Source organism: Gavialis gangeticus, unplaced genomic scaffold (genome assembly GCF_001723915.1).
Source record: "Gavialis gangeticus isolate Ggan-Ray unplaced genomic scaffold, GavGan_comp1, whole genome shotgun sequence".
In the NCBI taxonomy this organism is placed as follows: Eukaryota; Metazoa; Chordata; order Crocodylia; family Gavialidae; genus Gavialis; species Gavialis gangeticus.
The window spans coordinates 134,096,347-134,096,728 of NW_017729025.1; the positions used below are offsets into that span (position 1 = coordinate 134,096,347).

Genomic DNA, 382 nt, shown 5'->3' on the forward strand with positions numbered 1-382 from the left:
CGGCCGTAGCCTGGCGGGCTGATCTTGCTGGCGGGCGCCGCGCCGTCCTTCTCCTTGTCGGTGAGCTGGTAGATCTGGTGCGCCAGCTGCTGCACCGTGCACGTCCCGAAGCGGCAGCCCATGCGCATGGCTTGGAAGTGCGGGAAGCTGCCGAGGCTGTGGCGGTAGCGCTTCACGCGGACGTGGGCGGCCTCCCGGCTGCTGCTGCTGCTGCAAGGGCGAGGGGTCGCGGTGAGAGCGGGCCGGGGGCGCCCCGAGCCCGCCCCCCTGCACCGGCTCCTGCGGCTTCCCTGCTCCCTCCCCCGCCGCGCCCGGGGCCTCACCTGAGATGCCACAGCCCGGCCTCCTCCTTCACGTCCTCGGGCCGCACCAAGGGCTGCAC

General features: G+C 73.8%; 1 protein-coding gene across 1 annotated transcript in view; it reads right to left on the bottom strand.

Annotated features, from left to right (window-relative positions):
• The window catches only part of ADM (adrenomedullin), a 10,006-nt gene that overhangs the window by 1,651 nt on the left and 7,973 nt on the right, over positions 1 to 382 (bottom strand). Inside the window, exon 4 of the mRNA XM_019519969.1 lies at positions 5 to 210. Coding sequence (XP_019375514.1) covers positions 5 to 210 — 206 coding nt within the window. The remainder of the gene's footprint in view (positions 1 to 4; positions 211 to 382) is intronic.